General features: G+C 41.2%; 1 protein-coding gene across 5 annotated transcripts in view; it reads left to right on the plus strand.

Moving 5' to 3' along the window:
• KCNAB1 (potassium voltage-gated channel subfamily A member regulatory beta subunit 1) overlaps positions 1 to 18,449 on the plus strand; it is a 385,822-nt gene that overhangs the window by 120,666 nt on the left and 246,707 nt on the right. For 2 of the 5 annotated variants that reach the window (XM_003794129.3, XM_003794132.3), the window contains exon 1: positions 14,732 to 14,952. The exons of the other annotated variants lie outside the window; for them this stretch is intronic. In XM_003794129.3, coding sequence (XP_003794177.1) covers positions 14,732 to 14,952 — 221 coding nt within the window. Of the gene's footprint in view, positions 1 to 14,731; positions 14,953 to 18,449 lie in introns of those variants that run through there. 5 annotated transcript variants of the gene reach the window in all.

Consider the following 18,449-nt stretch of genomic DNA (forward strand, 5'->3'; position numbering starts at 1 on the left):
TTTTTTGAGACAGAGCCTCAAGCTATCCCCCTGGGTAGAGTGCTGTGACATCACAGCTCACAGCAACCTCCAACTCCTGGGCTCAAGCGAGTCTCTTGCCTCTGCCTCCCAAGTAGCTGGGACCACAGGGATATTAGCTATAGATTTTCCATAAATATATTCTTTCAGGTTAAGAAATTCTCTTCTTTTTCTTGCTTGGGAAAGTTTTTAGTATGAACAGTGTTGTATTTTGTTAATTTCTTTTTTTTCATCTGTTGAGATGATCATATAGTTTTTTCCCTTTATTCTATTAAACCAGTATCCTATATTAACTACATTTTGGATATTAAGCAAACCTATAAACTACTTGGTTATGGCATATAATCCTTTTTACATTTTGCTGGATTTGACATGCTAGTATTTTGTCAAAGACTTTTACATTTACGTTTATGAGTGATCTCGGTCTATAATCTTCTGATCTCTTTGTGTTGCTTTTGTATCAAAACAGTATCTTAAAGAAGAAGAGATAATTTTCCCTTGCTTTATTTTCCAGAAGAGTTTGTAGAAGATACTTACCCTATCTTCTTAAAATACTTAAGAGAGTTCACTGGTCAGTTCTGGACCTGGCTTTTCATTGTGGAAACATTTAAAATTCCTATTCAATTTTCTTACTTGTTAGAGATTTATTTAGATTTTTTCCTCTTGAATCAGCTTTGGTAATTTGTTACAGGAATTTGTTTATTTCATCTAAATTGTCTAATATTTGGCACGAAGTTGTTCATATTTCCTCATAACCTTTTTTTAATTCTGTAGGGTCAGTAATGATATCTCCTTTTCTATTCTGACTTTGGTAAGTTGTTTTTAGTCAGTCTTGCTAAGGTTTGGTAACTTGGTTGATAATGCAAAGAACCAACTTCTGATTCCATTGATTTTCCCTTGTTTTTTGGTTTCCTATTTAATTGATTTCCACTCTAATCTTTACTGATCATTTCTTCTGCTTAGTTTTTATTTAATTTCTGCTTCTTTTTCTAGTTTCTTAAGATGACAGCTTAGGCTATTGATTTTAGTCTTCTCTTCTGACATAGATGTTTAATGGTGTCAGTTTTCCTCAAAATTCTGCTTAAGCTTCTTTCCATAAATTTTAATGTGTTACATCTTCATTTTTATTCCATTTAAAATATTTTAAAATTTCCCTCGCTATTTCTTTCTGGTTTAGATTATTATTTGATTCCACTGTGTTTGAAAAATATATTTTTATAATCCAAATCCTTTTAAATATAATAAGGCCAGTTTTCTGGACTAGCATATGGTTCATCTTGGAGAATATTCCATATATAATTGAAAAGTGTGTATTCCACAGTCATTGGGCATAGCGTTTTCTGTAGTTGTCTCTCAGTATCTGCAAAGGATTGATTCCAGGGCTCTCGGTACTCACGATCCTTTTATGAAACAGTGTCGTATTTGCCTATAATTTATGAAAGTCCTCCTGTATATTTTAAATTATTTCCAGGTTAATTATAAAAACTAATGCAATGCAAATGCTATGTAAATAGTTTTATACTGTATTTTTATTTATATTTTTATTGTTGTATTATTATTTTAATTAAAAAATGTTTAATCTGCAGACACAAAACCTATGGATTGGGAGGGCCAATTGCATACTGTTACATAGATTTGTTCGATAGTATTGTTCAAGATTCCTTGCAATTTATGGGAGAAGTTATGATTGTTCTATCAATTATAGAGAGTGAAGTATTAAAATCTCCTACTGTTAAGTGTTTTATTGTCTATTTTTTCCTTTTCTCCTTCCTTCTTCCCTCTCTCCATCCCTCTCTTTCTTTTTTTCTATAGGGCCTTGCTTTGTCACCTGGGGCTAGAATGCAGTGGCATCATCATAAATCACTGCTACCTCAAACTCCTGGGCTCCAGTGATTTTCTAGGTGTGTAGCTGAAACTAACAGGCATATGCCACCAGGCCTGGCTAATCTTTCTACTTTTTGTGGGGACAGGATCTCACTCAGGCTGGTCTCAAACTCTTGGCCTCAAGCAATCTTTCTGCCTCAGCTTCCCCCAAAGTTCTGGGATTACAGGTGTGAGCCACCACACCTGGCCTATTTTTTACTTTTAACTCTGTTACTTTTGTTTTAAGTAATTCGGTGCTCTGCCTTTAAATGCATATATATTTACCACTTTCGTATTTTATGAATATATTGACTATTCTATTTTTGTAAAATTCTCTTCTTTATCTTTAATAATAATTTTTATTTTAAAGTCTATTTTGTTTGACAATAATGTAGTCAGTTCAGCTCTCTTGTAGCTACATTTTGCATGGTATAACTTTTTCCATTATTTTGTTTACAACTTATTTTTAGTATGACAATCTTTGCCTTTTCATTGTCTTTTCATTTAGACCATTCATGTTTATTGTAATTATTGGTATAATATGATTTACATTTATCACATTGTTGTTTTCTAAATTTCTTCTTTTTGTTACTGTTTTCCTCTTTGCCTTCTTTTGTGTTATATTTATTTGACTCATTTTTAAATTTATTTCTGTGACTTTTTGTCTCAGTAATTGCTCAAGTGATTATGATATGCTCTTTACCTTATCACAATCAACTTCAGATTAGTGTGGAAATTCTGGTACAATGTAGAATCTTAATGCCAATATATGTCCTTTCACTCCCTATCTTTTGTGTTATCATATATGTAAATATATTCTAATAATGCAGTATTAAAATTATTGATTTATGCAATGCTATTCTTTTTATTATTAAGCCAAAGTACTTTTAATTGCCTATAAATCTTTTTTATGGAGAATTAAAAGTTCTTCAGTTTAATGCTTTAAAAATGCTTTTTAATTATTTGTCCACATTAGAGGCTGATTCACTTTGACTTCAGCAACCACTCAGCTATTTTGTCCCCCAACTATTCTATTCTATTCTATTATTCTATTATAAGCTAGCCACATTCCAAGCTCCCTTTTTGATGAGATGTGCCTAATCTTTTTTGGACTTTAGTGATTTTCCCTTATCCTTGACCTCATCATGAGTCCCATCACTTGACTCCTCTGTCTGACACCTGAGTTCCACTTGAATCATGAACCACTATTGTCCTGGACCACCTAATGCTATGATTACCAGATGCCATGAAGGTGAAGCCTTTACAAACAGGGAAGATATTCATTTAAAAACTTGGGGTAGTATTCTTTAGGAAAATGGTAAAAATAATAACAGACTCATTATTTCTTGAAGGTTTTATCATTGCTTGCAATATCCTCCTTTTCCAATCTTTCTCTATTCTTCTTCCATTTACCTACATTTCCCCCCAAACTAACTATAGTCAGGTGAATGGTAACCCTCCCAAAAAAGAGACGTCCACATCCTAATCTCTAAAACCTCTGAATATAACCTTATTTGGAAAAAGTGTATCTGTAGATGTACTTAAGTTAAAGATCTTGAGCTAAAATTACTCAGATGGGCCCTAAAAGTTCTTTGGTTAAATGCTTTGAGAATTATCTTTCTATATTTGAGGCTGATTCTCTTTGACTCCAATGACCACTCAGTTGATTTGGTCCCCTGAGTACTATTGTAAGCTAGCCGCTTTTCAAGCTCCCTTTTTGATGAGATGTGTCTAATCTCTTTGGACTTTAGTGTTTTTCCCTGATCCTTGACCTCATCATGAGTCCCATTGCTTGAATCCTTTGTCTAACACCTGAGTTCCACTTGAATTTGTCCACACAAATTTGTGCATTTGTCCATACAAAGACAAGTGTCCTTATAAGAAAAAGAGGTGAAGACTCAGACATATGAAGGAGAAGGCCATGAAGAGGCAGAAATTGGAGTGATACAGTCCCAAGAAATGCTGACTGCCACCAGGAGCTGGAAGAGGCAAGGAATGACTTGACCCTTGACATGTTTGGAGGGAGTTCAGCATTACTGACACCTTGACTTCAGACTTCTGGCCTTTAGAACAGTAAGAGAGTAAATTTTTGTTGTAAGCCACTACTAAGTTCTTGATAATTCATTATGTCAGGCCTAGCAAACTAATACCCTGAGCTTTTCCCAAGGCCAATCAACCACCTCCTCCTGGAGTTTAGTCAGCAGATTAACCTTAATGTCTCACTTCAAAATTTCTCCTACATTTGATTTTAGCTAAAATTATTTCCATGTCCCTGTCCTTTGCTCATTCTTACTCCTTTGCCAATACTTCTAACATTCACACAGAAATACCATCTTGCATGTCTCTGGTCTTCTCTCACTTCGTCACCACAGAACTACGTAAGCATAAGGAGGAGGAAGGACAAAGGAGGAAGCGGAGTGCCAGGGACAAACTGCCATTATTAGAGATGTCTTAAAATGTTAACACAGTCATTCAGTTTTTATATAGCAGATTGCCACCTAGTTCTGGCACTATCCCAGAGGCTGGTTTAAATTCATTTATTCAAGTCAATGGGAATTAATAAAGCACCCCTGTCTCTGCACAGCTATGTAATAGATTGAGACATGCCTGCTACTCCTAAGACACTCAGCTAATATTAATTTGTTTAATTATGGGACTCTTTCTTTTACTAGAGGCCAATTATAGGTAGGGTCAATCAAGCTTAGGTTAATAGAATTCGTAGAGTCACTATTACCAAAAATTCCTTTAATATTCTGTCTAATTGTTGCTGTCCTTGGTGGGCTGGACCACTCCTTGGCTGATTCCTTAGCAGGAATCTATATTAGATTTATAGGGAATCAAATGTACGGTGATTTGACTTGCTAATTTTTCCGTGTCACTCAGCAAAGCTCAGTAATCACACTCTGGATAATCTGCTCATGGATGCTTTTTTGTTATAAAAAGGAAACTGAATCTGCTTAGTGAAATGGATCTCACACTGCTAGGTGTTGTGAAATAAATAGAAAAATGTCATTGGCCTTCCCTCCAGGATATGTACATCTACAAGCTCCCTGCTACTTCTAGCGTCCTCTCTTTTTTCCTGGGTATCACGCAAAATAGAGAAAATAAAAATTACCCAGAATCCCACCACCCACAGGTAACGAGTGATAATAGTTAGGTATATAGTATACTTTCTTTTCTCTGCAAAAATAGATCCTGTCTATAATATCCTATCTATATTTTGGTCCTGTCAAAAGATACTTCTACTCTATACATTATTTTGTGAACTGTGCCTTCACCTCAGTGCATGGTGAACATTTCCCCATCACCTATTAGGACTGGCAGGAGAAGCATCTTCCTTTCTTCTGCAAATTTTACCTTATGCCTGGTTGATTCCAACCTGCCTCCTACTGGTCTTCTTGCTGTAAGTCTCTTACACCCATAGACCCCCCTATACCTGGCTTCCAGATTTATCTGTCTAAAATACTGTTTATACTTCTCACTCTGGACCAGAATCCTTTTTTCTTCAACCTCTCCCAGTTGCCAGGAGGGAGGAGTCCTCACCTGGCCTTGTATTCCAAGCTGCCCTCAACAGACCCCTGTTGATTGATGTACATTGCTCTGATTACATAAATCCTTTCTCTGAATGATTGCTCTTTATTCCCGATAGGCCACTCGACCTCCCCCAGGAAGCTGTGCCCTGTCCATGTAGCCTCCTCTCACCTTCCCTTTCTTTGCCTAGGTTCTCCTCTGTCCTTAGATCTCAGCTGACACCACCATAGTTCCTCTGATGGTGGTGATGATGAACACTTGACTTGAATAGCTGATATACTAAAACAAAGAGACAAAAGAACAAATACAAAATGACAGCATGGGCTGATACACGCCTTGAAAAATACTCCAGTATAAAAAACAACAAAGTGACATCGATTAAAACCACCACAAAGTGATGCATGCAAAATAAAAATCACCAAAACCAAGAAGATATGAACCAAAATGGTAACAATGATAATATTGGAAGTCTGAATTAATGAACGACATTTCCCCTTCTTTCTTTCATGTCTCTCCATTACCTCTCAGCTCTTTACCCGGTCACACCTGGGTAAGAGAAATTACCTATGCTTTCTAAATGATGAACTTGTAATAATTTTATAATAAAAATGTAGTTTATTACATTTGACTCATAAGAGTAATACATGCTCATTGTAAAAGCTTTAGAAAATACAGTACTTGATGGAGAATATGGTAAAGTTTTTTCCTTTAAAGCAGGAAATTTATCTGACAGAATATTAATGACATAGTTGAGGTGTTCTAAAAAAATATAATTGTGTGTGTGTCATGTAGAAATTAATTGCCTCTGAATGTGAGCCAGGTACGTGGATGCTGGTTCGAAATCTGCCACTAATTAATTTTGTAATATTGAGCAAGTTATTTGACATTGCATGTTTTTCCAAGATTTATTGAGGTAGCACTTTTATTATAGTTTTCTTCCAGAACTTTCTTTAGCATTCACAACTTGGCTAACTGGCACAAGAAGCTCAGCTTTTGGCCTGTCTCAGCTGATAACGTGCCTTCCTCACTACACTTAATCATTTTTAGCTGTTGATGTAAAATGAGAGATAAGTGACTCTTCCTTTCACTCACTGAGAGGCCATTGTAGGGTTATTAACTGGCCTAATTGCAATACTGTAGTGTCTCAGAGACTAGGGAGGCCCTAGGAAAGGGAGAGAGATAGAGCAATGGCTGGTTAGTAGAGCACCTAGAACCAATGAAATAGTTATCACTTACGTTTACCACCTTATATGGATGCAAATCATGGTTCCTCAAAATAATTACAATAGTCACATCAAAGGTCACTGATCACAGATTACCATGACAGATGTAGTAATACTGAAAAAGTTGGAAAAATTGCGAGAATGACCAAAACATGGTACAGAGACACAAAGTAAGCCCATGCTATTGGAAAAATGGCACTGATGGACTAGCTCCAGGCAGGGTTGCCACCAAATTTCAGTTAGCAAAAAATGCACTATGTAAAAACCCAGGAAAGCCAAGCACAATGAAGGAACCACTGAAAAGGAAGCAGGGCCAAGTCTGCCTTTCTGCGTCTAGTTTACTTCACGGAACTTTGTGTCCTTCACATTCATTTCCGTTGTTGCCAGTGGTAGAATTTCCTCCTTTTTAAAGGCTAAGTAATATTCTATTGTATATAGAGAGTCTATATTTTATCGCACATATAGATCAGTTTCCTTTTAAATGGGATGAAAGGCTGAGGATGCCTTCTACATCAATTTTCTATGATCTGCCAAAGAGTAAACATTTCTTAAGATGCTGAACCCACTCTTGGTATAACATTCCTCCTTCAAAAGTGAATGGAATAAAAATGAAAGGAAAAGACAGAACTTTTTTGTAAAAATATGGTAAATTTTATGAGATAAAGAGACGCGGAAGAATGGCTTTTCTAATCCTAACAAAGATGAACCACATTTAAACCAAAACAAATGGATTTTGACCTATTAGCTTGTTTCTTAAAAGGCTTCCAGTCTCTCTCTCTCTCTCTCTATATATATATATATATATTTTTTTTTTTTTTTCAGTGCATCATGCAAGGTTGACTTTATGTGGAAAGTTCTTTTAAAGGCTGGTTCACCTCAGTATTGCAAGGGTGAAGATGAATGTTTAGAATATTTCGTTTTGAGACCAATTCATTTAGACACTTAACATAGGCTGTCTTTTTTTCCTTTCTTTTAGAATGATATAAAGGATGTGCAAGTTTTTAATATAATACCTGGAACAGGTGCTCAAAAAACGTTTCTTTTTTCCTTCCTTCATACCATTTGCACTATTTTAGATTTAAATTGCCACGAACTGGAAGTTTATAACATACCATCTTAGAAATCATCATAGTTCATCAATTCTTGAGAGCGTATTTTTGTTTTTCGCTGAAATTGGGAAATGATTTCTTATTGCTGCTGGCCAGGCAGCTGTCATGTTCTGGTTGCTGATGCCTGTAGATGTGCATCAGAACGTCCAGAGTAGGTGTGAACATCTTGGAAAAAAAAAAATCTCTGAGACCAAATTTAAGCCTGCTTTTTGAAAAATGCTACCTCACCAACAAAAAGGATGACCGTGTGGAAAGATGTGGACATTGACAATGTGGAGCCAAACATCCAGAAATTTTCAATCCAGAACAAATTTGTGGAATACTTTGGCCAATTTAATTCTCTTTCTTTTCTTGTATGTATAAAAGCGGAACGCGTTGGGGGGAGCCTACGTCTAAAAAGACTATTTTGATTAATTAAAAATAAAAAGTGCTAGGGATAAGGAAGCATTGTGCCATCATTAATTGACCACATTTTCATATTTTAATGCTACCTAAAATAATGATGTGTATTCTGATTAATGGTGCTTTAGATCGGATGAAATGTGATAATTCTAATTATCTTTGAAAACAGACTCTCTGTGAATTAAGCTCGTTAGGAAAATCTTTTATCCAAAGCACAGCAAATATTTCTGACCATCCTGTTCTCGTAGAAGGCAACGGCAGAAATTATGCTAATGAGTAGTAATTTAGGAAAAACTAAGGGTGCCTGTAAAAACTAAACAGACCGTGTGTCCTTGTTTCCTCTTAGCTCTATGTCCAGGGTCCAGACAAGCTGATGACAAATTACTTACCATGATGAAAGCCTGAACCAACTCATCTGAATTGTGTATTTCTTATTTTTCCACACTTGCTTCCTATGGCCCCATGGCACCTTGCCTTGAGCATGTAAAGTGATGTATAAATCCCAGAGGTCTCCTGATGCATCTGGTATGTCAATTTTCAAATTCAGGAAATAATTAGCAATGGCTGAGTATACAGCTTAAATGTGGGTCAGAAAGCTTACCTATCCTTTGGTAATTGTGCTCTCCCTCTGAACATGTGGCTGGTAGTGTGAGAACATTTGTACTGAGCCTGCCCTCAGCGTCTCCTGGTCAGGGTGCTCTGGTGAGCCCCTTCTTCCAGGGAAGCAGGAGGGTGGACAACTGGAAGTTTTTTCCTATCCAGCAGAACCTTGAGTGTTTCCAATTTGGCCTCTTGATTTTACTTTCTGTTATTCCAAAAGCTGTGCCCATGCAAATAGGGGGCCATGCTAATTTTCACAGCTGGTTCAATTGGTCAGAATTTAATAAATTGCTCTCTAAACTAATGTTTTAAGAATTTCTGAAAAATAGCAAACCCTCACCCTAAAAATCCTGCTTTTAATCACAAATGATAGGCAGAGAAAGTGGCTTGCCATCTGTACACTCAATGTTTAAAATTCTTCTGATATTAGCATTCTCTTCTGTTTGGGGTAAATCCAGTTTTGCCTGGCTGCCTAACTGAATGTTGCATGGCCCCTGCTGGCTGCGGAATATAAACTTTAAGTTCTAAGTGGACTCGCTAAAATATATTTGGTTCTGATTTTACTGGTAAGAAATCATATCAATCAGAAATTTGCTAGGTAATTGGGGAAAAAAAAATTTGACCATAGGGAAAAAAGTATCACAAAACATTTGAAAAGGTTGATAAAAGACATACTCAAAAGTCATGAAGCATGGATGATTTAATTGTTCTGAAAGTTTTAGACTTCTTTTTTTTTTTGAGACAGAGTCTTACTCAGTAGCCCTTGGTAGAGTGCTATGGCATCATAGCTCACAGCAACCTCAAATTCTTGGGCTCAAGCGATTCTCTTGCCTCAGCCTCCCAAGTAGTTGGGACTACAGGTACCTGCCACAATGCCCGGCTATTTTTTTTAGAGATGGGGTCTTGCTCTTGCTCAGGCTGGTCTCGAACCTGTGAGCTCAGGCAATCCATCTGCCTTGGCCTCCCAGAGTGCTGGGATAGATAACACATGTGAGCCACTGTGCCTGGCCTGAAATTTTTAGACTTTTGAAAGTAAATTTCTTTCTATCAATTATAGTAAGAATAGAGTTTCTTTTAAACTATATTCATAAAAGGACTCTATTTAAAGCCCTCTTTAAATAGGGAAAAGCAGTGTGTGCTGAGGGTAAGAACCAGGTCTCTGGAGGTAGCCTGACTGAAGTGTAATCCTAGTTGGGCCTGTGCCACTTGGAGCGAGTTATTTAACTTCTCTGCATCACTTGTGGTCTCTTCTATAGCACGGAGTTGGTTGGTAACAATAGCGCCTTCCCTGGAGAATCACCATTTTATCTCTCAGGGAGGAAAGTGTCTTGCTCAGTGGCACAGGGCAAGGTGGGATTCACCCCCAACTCCAACTGACCTCACACCCTAACGTCTCCTGAGTTACCATGAAGACTCTAAAGCCTGAGGAGATACGGCACTGGGATGTGAGTGACACAGCCTGTGATCTGCTCCTAAGCAGCTCTGTCACTGTGACCCAGGGTGGCTGACATTAATGCCAAAGAACTTCGAATACTGCAGACTGAATAGGGACCAGCTGAGACCCAGGCAAAATTGAAGAGTAAGTGATAATTTGGTCGCATGCAATGTTGCAACCTCCACATCTCCCTATAAAACCCCCATTGTGGCAACTACAGAGCTGAAGGAGACCTTAGGATTAAGTGACTACTCCCCTCATATTTCAGCTGAGAGAAAGACAGAGAGCTGTCATGGTGCACCCAAGGTTACTCTGAAGTGATGGAGCTGGGTTTGGAGCCAGGCCCTTGCTACCACTGGGCTCTCTCCATCACTCGGAGGGTGCAGACTCCAGGCTGCCCAGTGTAAAAAGGCCCTTAAAAGGGGACACAGGCAGACAAAGGAGGTCACTGAAAACGAGAAAGGACAAAAAGTGCTTGGAAATCACCTCTTGTGTCAAGAGTCACCATATGGATGCTTTGACTTTGCAAAGAGGAATAAATCAGTCGTTGTATTCGGGGCTCTTGTTGGAGTGTGTGTGTAGTATCAGCTTAGGATGTATTGAGTGGCATGATAATGGTATTTATTAAGATTTAACAATGGCTTTGAGGATCAACTTCTTCAGTGAGCTCCAATGGTTTCTTGTGATCAATAACATAAGCATTAAAATAAGCAAATCTATCAGACCTGTACTAGTTGGTTAGGGCTGTCGTAACAAAGTAACACAGACTGGGTGGCTGACACAGCAGTTTAATTTCTAACAAGACTGAGTCTACGCGTTGGCGGGGCAGGGTTCCTTTGAGGCCTCTCCCTTGGCTGGAGGATGGCCGTCCCCTCCCGTCCCTTCTCATGGTCTTCTCATATCCAAGTCCTAATCTCCTCTTCTTACAGGGACACCAGTCACGTTGGGTTAGGGCTCACTCGTATGACCTCTCTTTACCTCAATGACCTCTTGAATAGCTTCATCTTCAAGTGCAATCATGTTCAGAGGACCCAGGGCTTTAGGGATTCAACTTATAAATTTCAGGGACCCCAATCCAACCTATACCAATGTCTAAACCTACATCAATGCCTGTCAGTCTTTTTTAAACCTGAAATGACTATAGAGGGGGCTCCTCTGAATTGTGTACAATGGGAGGACACACACCCCAAGTCTGACTTCCCCAGCTTAATCAGCACGCGGCCTGTTAGCACAAACTTATTAGGAGCCAGCATTGTCTTAGCCAACTGTTACCTAAATTCCATGCTCCAGAGACGGAATGCTCCCTTGCCGCTGGGAAGGGGGAGCACAGTGCAGGGAAGCCACCGCGCTGCTGGCCGGCTGTCAGAACGCCCATGTGGTGTCGGGTCTGAAAAGGCACACCGGGGGCAGTGGGAAAGAGACTGGCATTGTGGGCATCCTCCCGGCACAGGCCTTTGATTCTCTCTGAGGCCTGCCCTGAAGCCTGGGATGCTCGTCTACACACAGGAGGAACAGACGTGAGTGTGGGGCAGTTATTCACTCCTGCTAAGTGTGCTGGCTGTGCTCAAGCTAGAACGTGCAGGATTTGCTTTCTTTCTTAGTTTTTTTTTTTCCAAAGGAATCAAGTTTATCCAAGAATATGGCATCTTCCCATCCACCTACCTTCCTCCCTCCCTCTTCCTTTCTTTGTTGTCTTATCTCCCTCAATTATTTATAGTGTGAGGGCCTGCCATGAACAAGGCACTCTGCTTGGTCCTGTGGGGGATAATAAGGTGACTCAGAGGCGCTCTGCCTTGCCTGTTTTATTCTGATAACCTGCCCGCTGCTCTGGTTTTGGTTATGCTTTCAGGCATTCTCTGAAAGCCACTTCAGCCAACTGTCCAGACCATCCCCTCCCTCAAAGTTCTCGTGTTCCCTGCAGAGCTGGCAGCACTCCCCCCGCAGCCCCGACCACCCCCCCCCCATCTCCTCCCGTTGGCATCCACGCTGAAGCCTCTGATGCCTGACCTCTGGCCACGTGGTTATCAACTCATTCTGTATTGCCTGCCAGGCTGCTTTGTTTTTTTTCTTTTCTGAGCTGTTCTTTCTGATTCCTCCCACTTCTTCCTCTTTTCCTTCTGACTCCTTTCTCAATTCACATTGATCATCTCCAATGAGCTGGCTGAGTGTGAAAAAAATAAAGATTCTAATGATCTGCTTCCTCTCTGCCCACTGTTGTTTATTCTCTGGAATAAGATCAGCTTCAAGTGCTCCTTCCTGGGAGCAGAGAGTACAGAACAGGGGTCCTGGGCTCATCTGTCCCTTTTCCCAACCCTCCCTCATCCCAAACTTCCTGCCCAATCATTGACCATTAGTCAATACATTTATTTTTTAAAGTAAAAAGTGGGAAGGGTGTGGAGGGTAAAGGATGAGACTACAATGTGATTTAAATCTTATCTGTAAGTTATAAAATGTTAAGATTCATGTTTGGAATAGAATTCAATACAGGCATATTATATTCTACTTGAAATTTTCTTTCAGTCCTGCAACTCAATTCAGTTGAGAAGATATGGTCAGACCAGCTTTTTTTTTTTTTTTAATTGCACAGACACAGCCAAAGTGTGTGTCCTGCTCCAACCTGGTTACCCTGGGATGGCTGCCTCCCTCCTCTCCAGCTAATCAATGTTGACCTGTTCTTTACATCCCAGGCCCAGCGCCAGCCCTCTATGAGGGCTTCCTGGGCATCTAGGAGCTACTTGAAGGCCCAGCCTCTGTCTCAGCCCCTGTTTCCCAGCAACAGGCAGAGTCAGTTACTTAATAGGAACCCAGTAGAAATGCTGGGAATGGATCACAGTGAAGAACTTTCTCCACCTGTTTCTCTCTAGCATACTCGGCGTCTGTACCACTCACTCAGACATGTCGTAATGTGCCTTCTGAAATTGTTATTTAGTCCCTTTAAGACTGAATGTGTTGTCTTTCCCACCCAGATTGCCTGTTTCTTGAGGAGGGGGACAGCGTTTCATTTTTTCTCCATACGATCTTTATTGCCTAATATAGAGATGGTGTTCACAAATGTTCCTGATTTAAATGCTATTTCTTTTTGCTTGACAGTGTCTGTTGAGAACCACATTTAGAAAGCTGATTTTGCAGAAACCATAATTTTATTGTAAGTAAATCTATGAGAGGGGTTTGGTTTCCATGCATTTCAAATGGAAAGGAAAATTACCAGGCAAATGGTGTTTAGTTTCAACCACATTTCCTGAGCTGTTGCTTTGCACCTGACATATTCCCCCTGCTTCCTGGGGGTTCACAGCCCACGGGGGTATCTTGCTGCTCTTTTCTGACCCGGGGTGGTGCTTGTTCTAACCAGCAAGACCCAGATGATCAGTGGGAGTGGGCAGTGTGTCTACCCCGGCCACCTGCCGGGACCCTGAGGGGGAGGGGGCTTTTAGGGGCCTTGAGCTGGCTTAGTGCAGCCCCCTGGGTGGTGCTGAATTGATGCCTCTCTCCAATCCCAGTCCCTCCTCTGGTAGCCAGAACAGATTTTCCAGTAAGTTAACAGACTTGACTCCAGAAAGTCTGCCCTGTGGCTTTTCAGGAAACTCCAAACTTACCTGCCTTAGAAAATGACGTGCAGAGGGAAGCTGAGCCTGACAAGGCTAATGACAGGGATTCCAAGCTGTGTTCTAGCAAGCCAGTCACAGAGCGTTCACGTGTTAACTCACTGTCGTGTTGGTGGCAGAAGCACCCCCTCTCCGCCTCCCCCCAGCTCCGACTGTTGTGCCGCTGGGGGATTTAGTCTGAGCAGAGCAGCTCTCCGATTCTGTTACAGCCAGAGTCTGGGGAAAGTGATCTCTGCCCTCCCATCTCACACAAAGGCCAAGAGCTCCTGGAAGGGATCTGCCTGCTCCTCCGTGCAGCCGCAACCCGGCGTCAGGGCGGGCTCAGCCATCCAGGCTTTCGCCCGAGAATGAGTGGGGAGGGGTCCTGAGCAGCCCCCACGTCCTCCGGGAGCGGCGGAGGGAGGGAGCTGACGGCGGCAGTGGATGGAGACCCCCGGTCGGCGGGACCCGCTCGCGGTTAGCTGAGCATCCTGCCAGTGGTCCGGGGGATGCTGGCGGCGCGTCCTGCGGTAAGCCTGCGCGGATCCCAGCCGTCGCCCAGAGCCAGCCCGCATTCAGACCGCGCGAGCCGGCTGCGGGCAGGCAGCGCGCAGTCACCATGAACGCTCAGCTCTAGGCGCCTGCAAAGCCTCCCGACCACTGGCTGTTCCATCAGCCGAGATTACAGCCCGGGAAGATTTGCGAGCCTGACCCATCCTCCCGCTGCTGTGACAACTTCGGGGTTGGCTGTTTACTTCTCTCGGTCCCCGGGACTCTGTCCTGCACCGCAGCCGCCGGGGCCACTTCGCCGGCTCTGAAGTCCGCCGCCCGGACTCCTCTGACGGCAGCCCCGGGAAGGGGAGCAAGGAAGGGTTAAAAGACGAGCAGAAACCCTCCCAGCCGCTCAACCTCTCGTGACTGCCTGTGTTCTGGGCTTCTGAGCGGGCCCGTGCGCTGCCCGGGGAAGCAATGCAAGTCTCCATAGCCTGCACAGAGCACAATTTGAAGAGTCGGAATGGTGAGGACCGACTTCTGAGCAAGCAGAGCTCCACCGCCCCCAATGTGGTGAACGCAGCCCGGGCCAAATTCCGCACGGTCGCTATCATCGCGCGCAGCTTGGGGACGTTCACCCCTCAGCATCACATCTCTCTCAAAGAGTCCACCGCAAAGCAGACTGGCATGAAATATAGGTATGGATCTAAGATTCCCTCTGCCCCGGGGGTTCCGGGTTCTGCACAGGTGCGGTGGAGACCGTTCATCGGGTTTGAAAAGTGACTTATTCATCAGCGGGTGGCTTATTTTAGAATTCTCAGGTGTTTCTAAAATAGCTCCCAGGAGGATGGGAAAGCCCAGGGTGGCTGTGCGTGTGTTTGTATGATTTTTAAAACTGTGGCCCATTTTCTGCATTCGGTAGTGGAGCGAACATCTTTGAGCTGCATAGATTCCAGTCACAGCAGAAGACACAACTGCTGGAAACTGGAATTGAGATCAGGGTAGTTTTCAGCAGCAAATGTGTCTGCCCTGCCTCGTGATCAAGAATGTATTTTCTGAGATTATGCTATCAAAAATAGTTTCCCATCTACTAGGACACTCTTATTTGTTGTTTGAAAGACCAAGGTAACAGATGCTATGCAAAGTTTTTAAGGAAGTTGTTGCAGAAAGAAGCACCTATAATGGTAAATTAGATTGAACGCTGCTGTACTTCTACCTAAATTACTGCTTGAATAAAACATAGACCTTGCAGGGGAAAAAATTCAATTGTTGCAATACCACCAGTTTCTTTCTAAATTTTCAAACTCCCTGTTCCTCTCCGTAGTTGGAAATCTTCCTGGTTAGAGCTGGTGCTCTCTCTAATAGGGAAAGACTTATATTTGATAAGTAGAAAATTTCATTATTCAATTATTTGACTCCTGCCTCCTTATTGTATTTGCTTTGTACCAAGGCTGCCTGATTTCCTTTCTTAAAACTATTGTGCCTCTAGTTGCTAATGTGTTTGTGGATGTAGAAGAGAGATGCTCCTGACCCGCCCTCCGAGGGCTTTGGTTACTCGGGTTGGTGGATATGTTTTGTTCATTGTTTACATTTAACCAGATCTTGTCTTTGTTAGGGCCGAGGCTTTAGGGTAGGATGAACTTAATTCAGTGAAAATAATGCACATGTAACCTTGTGTTTCCCAGGTGGGATTGCCGGAATTATCCTTTAAACCTATTTCTATAAAAGTTGCCCTTGAAAAAGTTTCTTTGCAGAGTTACACAAAAGGTTGTCCATGGAAAATGGCAAGCACTGTTGTTTTGATATATTTTTGACCGATTGAGAGATTAAAGCCTTGAACAGGGAAAAGCAAAAGAACCAGAGCTAGAGCTCTTTGCCCCAACTGGTGAATTCGTTGAAGCATCAGCCATGTGAGTGCCTTTGCTTTCCCCATTATTCCTGTGTGAGAGTAGGAACCCACAGTGACAGCTCTCTAAATGAGACTGCAGTCTCCAGCGCACTGATATTTTCTACTGCACTGCTGGGGCATACGCAGCCCCTGACTGTGGGGACACCAGGCTGCTGTGCACGCAGCTCCATTGCTGAGATGGAGGTGAGCCACTGCCCTCTTGGGCAAGGTCCCCACGAATGGAACACTGAGGGTCAAGGCAGACCACAGAAGTTTGATCGTTGCCCTCTACCACTTTAGCAGAACCATGAACTTTCTTTTTGTAAAGTAGAAGGAATAAAAAGTAACATACGTCACCCTCTTATGGCAGAGCTTCATAACTGCTTCTGGATAATTGTGTTGGAAGAGTTTCATTTCATGAGAGCTTTCAGAAGTCAGATTTCCATTCAGGTGTTTCTGGTCAACACAGTTACCACAGGTGAACTCGTAGTGAGTGATAACTGTCTCTGTTTCTTAAGGGCTCAGTGTGTGAACAAGGTTCTTACGAACCTTTCATTGCTGGTAACTAAAGACAGCTCTTCTTTGACAAAAGGACATCTGGGATCTTCAATATACTTTGAGTTATTCATTGTTTATGATGACTAAACAAGATGCCTCTTCTCCACTGCCCTTCTGATCCTAAACCACTCCATCCATGACCATCCCATGGCTTGTGTGTGTGTGAATGTGACCTACTCCTCTCTCTCAAATTCTACTCTGAATGACCTTAAGAAAGAGATTGCGAGATTAAGCCAAATGTATATCAAACTTTCTTAGGGGTGAAAGGGGGAGGGAGACAACTAATATATACTTTATCAAAACTAATAGGAATATATTGCTGACATTGAAATATAATGTGCATATATACACTGTTTGTTAATGATAACAAATAGCAGAAAGTAATAGATAATACCATAGAATTGGAAAGGTAATTGGCTTAAATGTAGAATGCTGGAAAGACCTAGAATTAGAAGTTAGGGGCTAATTGTGGTCCTAAGATTATAATAGTCTCATCCTTTAAAATGGTTTCCATAGGCAGAGCTCTCAGAGGATTCACAAACACCCCAGAATATAAAAAATACCATCATTTTTCTGAAGAGGGGGTTGTAGATTTCATCGGAATTTGAAAAGGACCTACCACTTAAAAAGTGTCAAATAATGGTGTCCTTGAGTGAAGAGGAGCTCGTCAACGGAGCTGACTGGGTCCACAAAGGTACAGAGGCTAGACAAGGTTTGGAGATTATATTCAGCAAAACTACGGAGAAATTGGCCATAATTAAGAAAAGAAACAGAAATAATAGAATTATCTATCGTGAGGCTTTCCTATTAAGGCTATATTTTGGGAGTGATAGTCATGGCTGAGCCAACTTAGTTTATCCATTTTGAAGGCTACCAACTCTACTTCAGTTCCAGAATTCATGATTACATCTTGGGGAGAAATTGTGCCCATATCTGCCACCTATTTTGGTCCCCCTTCCCCCCTGGGACTTCTTTCAGGCCCTGCTGCAAGGTGCTACCTGGCAGTTGAGGACCTCCTTATAATCCTGATTGACAAATAAAAGGCCTTCTACTTATATAACACCTCATGACCTTAAAGCCCAACTCATTATCATCACCTGTGATTACCATTAACCAGGAACTCATGGAATTGGGACTTTAGAAAGAATTGATATACATTTATACGGAACATCTGAATTCTGCAAGAATAAAAGGCTCAAACCCACTATTACATTCACACCATCGTTGCGCATGAATCTTGCATATAATTGGTTATTGTTTCAAAACCAAAAATGAGAAAAAAATCCAGTAGAACATTCTGTCATTCAAATGCAACTGTCAGCCCAAGAGAATAAGGGTCCACTTAATGTTTACACTGAGGACTATCTTGTATGTAAATAACACAGGACTATTCTACTTCTTGAAGGTTTTTTTGATACGTAATATTTGTATGTATTTATGGGGGTACATGCGATGTTTTGTTATGGGTAAGAATCAAGTCAGGGTATCACCGCTGGTATTTATAATTTCCCTGTGTTGAAAACATTTCAAATCCTTTCTTCTAGCTACTTTGAAATATGCACTACATTTTTGTTAATTATCGTCACTCTCCTCTGCTATCAAACATTAGAATATATTTCTTCTATCTAACTATATATTTGTATCCATTAACCAGTCTTCCTCTCCCCATCTTAGAGTTTTCACAGCTGTGCTTTGTTAGTGCCTGAGAGCTCTTTATTGTAGTTTTGTGTGTGCGTTTTAATCTTTTTT

This window comes from Otolemur garnettii, unplaced genomic scaffold (assembly GCF_000181295.1).
Source record: "Otolemur garnettii isolate 467f Iridium unplaced genomic scaffold, OtoGar3 scaffold00076, whole genome shotgun sequence".
NCBI classification, from domain to species: domain Eukaryota; kingdom Metazoa; phylum Chordata; class Mammalia; order Primates; family Galagidae; genus Otolemur; species Otolemur garnettii.